At 24.6% G+C, this 3,547-nt stretch overlaps 1 protein-coding gene across 1 annotated transcript in view; it reads left to right on the forward strand.

The window, feature by feature from the left end:
• LOC102681268 (protein transport protein Sec24C) overlaps positions 1-3,103 on the forward strand; it is a 7,728-nt gene extending 4,625 nt beyond the window's left edge. Inside the window, 10 exon segments of the mRNA XM_031514840.1 lie at positions 1-81; positions 151-561; positions 709-835; positions 928-1,088; positions 1,172-1,351; positions 1,452-1,653; positions 1,724-1,918; positions 1,996-2,187; positions 2,263-2,456; positions 2,527-3,103. The exon segment at positions 1-81 is cut by the window's left edge and continues 1 nt beyond it. Of these exon segments, the coding sequence (XP_031370700.1) occupies positions 1-81; positions 151-561; positions 709-835; positions 928-1,088; positions 1,172-1,351; positions 1,452-1,653; positions 1,724-1,918; positions 1,996-2,187; positions 2,263-2,456; positions 2,527-2,670 (1,887 nt within the window). The 3' untranslated portion in view covers positions 2,671-3,103.
• Positions 3,104-3,547: the final 444 nt, after the last annotated feature.

Consider the following 3,547-nt stretch of genomic DNA (forward strand, 5'->3'; position numbering starts at 1 on the left):
GGTCAACGTATGGATCGTTATGAAAGACCAGAATTAATGTTAGGAACATATGAATATATTGCTACTAAGGATTATTGCAGAGTAAGATAAAAAAAAAATTTAAAAAGTATTTAATTTTAATAATATTTATTTTGAAAATATTTATTTTAGAACAATACTTTTCCAAAACCACCAGCTATTGTGTTCGTGATCGATGTATCATACAACACAGTTAAATCTGGTTTAGTTAATTTACTTTGTATGCAAATGAAGTCAATTTTGCGACATTTACCTATTGATGCTGGTCAATCAAAAACAAACATGAAAGTAGGATTTATAACATATAATAATACAGTGCACTTTTACAATATTAATTCTTGTCTCGCTCAACCACAAATGATGGTTGTGGGAGATGTACAAGATGTTTTTATGCCACTTCTTGATGGATTTTTATGTGATGTTGAAGAAAGTGAATCTGTTATCGACAGTTTAATGACACAAATACCAGCAATGTTTGCAGATACACGTGAAACAGAAACAATCCTTGCACCAGCTATACAGGCTGGATTAGAAGCATTAAAGGTATTTTTTTTAATAAATATAATCTTATAATAATAAATATTATATAATATATAATTATATAATATTATATAATAAATATAATAATAAGTAACAAAATAAAAAAATCTTAATATATGGACTAATTATAATTTTAATTGAATAATTAAGGCTTCAGATTGTGCTGGAAAATTAATGGTTTTCCATTCTTCTTTACCTATTGCTGATGCACCTGGTAAACTAAAAAATCGTGATGATCGGAAAATTCTTGGTACAGAAAAAGAAAAAACCGTATTAGGTAAATTTTTTATTTTTAAATTAATAGATATTTTTTAAGTAATAATAATAATAAATATTTTCAAATATTTTCAAGTTAATCTATCTTTTCAGCTCCGCAAAATAACATTTATAATAATCTAGGTCAGGAATGTGTGGGCATGGGATGTTCCGTAGATTTGTTTGTTTTCAATAATTCATATGTGGATATTGCGACAATAGGACAAATAGCTAGGTTGACTGGTGGAGAAGTTTATAAATATACTTATTTTCAGGTAATAAAGATAAAATTAATTATTATTATAGTGTAAATAAAATATATACATATATCATATTAAAATTTTTTTTAATTCTTTAGGCTGATATAGATGGTGATCGTTTAATTTCGGATGTTATTAATAACATTAGTAGACCAATTGCATTTGATGCTATTATGCGCGTACGTACATCTACTGGTGTTCGAGCAACTGATTTTTTTGGTCACTTCTTTATGTCAAATACTACAGATATGGAATTGGCTAGTATAGATTGTAATAAGGTAAACATTTTATTTGCATTATATAATTATAAAATAATTTGATTTTTTTATTTTATCATGTATTAAAGATATAATAAAAATTGTTAATTTAATATTTTAGGCTATTGCTATAGAAATAAAACATGATGATAAATTAACAGATGATGAAGGTGTATATATTCAAGCAGCTTTATTGTACACTTCATGCAGTGGAATTAGAAGATTGCGTATTATTAATCTTAGTTTAAAAACATCATCTCAAATGGCAGAATTATACCGTGCATGTGATTTAGATGCAATCATAAATTATTTCTCGAAACAAAGTAGAATAATTCATATTTATTTCATTAAAAATTTATCTCATCAAGTATTATTCAATTAAAAATTTTTTAGGTGTTTTTAAATTAATTGAATCAACTCCAAAAACTGTAAAAGATAATTTAATTGCAAGATGTGCAAATATATTAGCTGCATATCGAAAACATTGTGCTTCACCATCTAATGCTGGCCAATTAATATTACCAGAATGTATGAAATTGCTTCCACTTTACATTAATTCATTATTAAAAAGTGATGCATTATCTGGAGGTACATAATTTTATTTTTAATTATTTTCTAGTTTTTTATTCTACAATGTGATCAACGCTATAAATTCAATTTTTCAGGTGCTGATATGTCTATTGATGATAGATCTTTTGTTATGCAAGCAGTTGCAACTATGCCAATTTCTATATCAGTCGTGTATATTTACCCGAGATTACTTCCTTTACATGATATTGATTTACAAGATACAGAATTACCACAAATGTTACGTTGTTCTATTGATAAATTCACTGATGATGGCGCGTACTTACTTGGTATAATATTATTTCTTATTTCATTGAAAAAAATTTTAAATTATATTCATATTTGTTTTGTATTTTTTATTTTAGAAAATAGTATCCATATGTTTTTATGGTTAGGCCTGGCACTTTCTCCACAATGGATACAAGCAGTATTTGGTGTTCCATCAATAGTTCAAATTGATACAGACTGTACTGCACTGCCAGTATTAGATACTCCACTAAATAAACGAATTTCTGATATCATTAATCGCGTACGTATGGAAAGGCATCGTTATATGAGGGTAAGTAAATTGAAAAAATATGAAATGCATTAAAAATTTCATGAAACTTATGTTTTATTACATCTTTCAGTTAACTATAATAAGACAACGTGAAAAACTAGAAATTGTATTACGTCATTTCTTGATTGAAGATAGAGAAAACGATGGAAGTCCAAGTTATGTTGATTTCCTTTGCCATATGCACAAAGAAATAAGAACACTCCTTAGCCAATAAAATGAATCTTACAGCAATCAGTTACTTTATGTTGTAATCCTAGCTTGCTACATGTTTGTGACTGTTGTCATGTTATGTCCAAAATCAGTTAGATTAAAATGAAATTCACTTAAAGCTCAATGAGAATCATAGATTATGTGTACATTCATATGACTATGAAAAAATATGAAAAAAAATATGAAAACGAAAATAACATATATTTATAACATGGTACCTATAAAAAGATAAACTTTATGAAATAACTAATCATTCCGCGAGAAAGAATGGTACATGTAACAGGAAACATCAGGATGCACTCATACAGTGATTTATACATTGTAAACGTAAACTTGTATTATTACATTTTATTTTAACTAGCTCATTAATGTTATTATTATGTTAAATTAAATAATAAAAATGTATTAAATCATTATAAATTTATATATTAAAACAATATCTTGTATTAATTGAATAATACCATAATGAAAACTATTTATAAGTTAATATTATTTTAGTATATTATATTTTATAATCTCAAAATTGTTTTATATTTTAGAATATGTGAAGTGGTTATATAATATTTTTTATTATATTTTGATTTTTACTTTTAAACATATTATGAGTTATGATAAATAAATTTCACATTATCATTGCATTTAATTTCATTATTTAATCATTTAAATAAATTTAATATTCAAATATTTATAAAAAAAATATAGAAATTTGAAAAGAAAATTTTTTTCATTACTTCATACACACAATCTATTTTATATAATCTATTCAAATCATTGGTGAAAATAAATTAATAACATTTTTAAAATTTTTACTTTAATATAAATTTTAATTCAATCATTATATAGGTTTATGACATATATGTAATTATATATATATATATATA

The sequence above is a fragment of the Apis dorsata genome, unplaced genomic scaffold, assembly GCF_000469605.1.
Source record: "Apis dorsata unplaced genomic scaffold, Apis dorsata 1.3 scaffold_50, whole genome shotgun sequence".
In the NCBI taxonomy this organism is placed as follows: domain Eukaryota; kingdom Metazoa; phylum Arthropoda; class Insecta; order Hymenoptera; family Apidae; genus Apis; species Apis dorsata.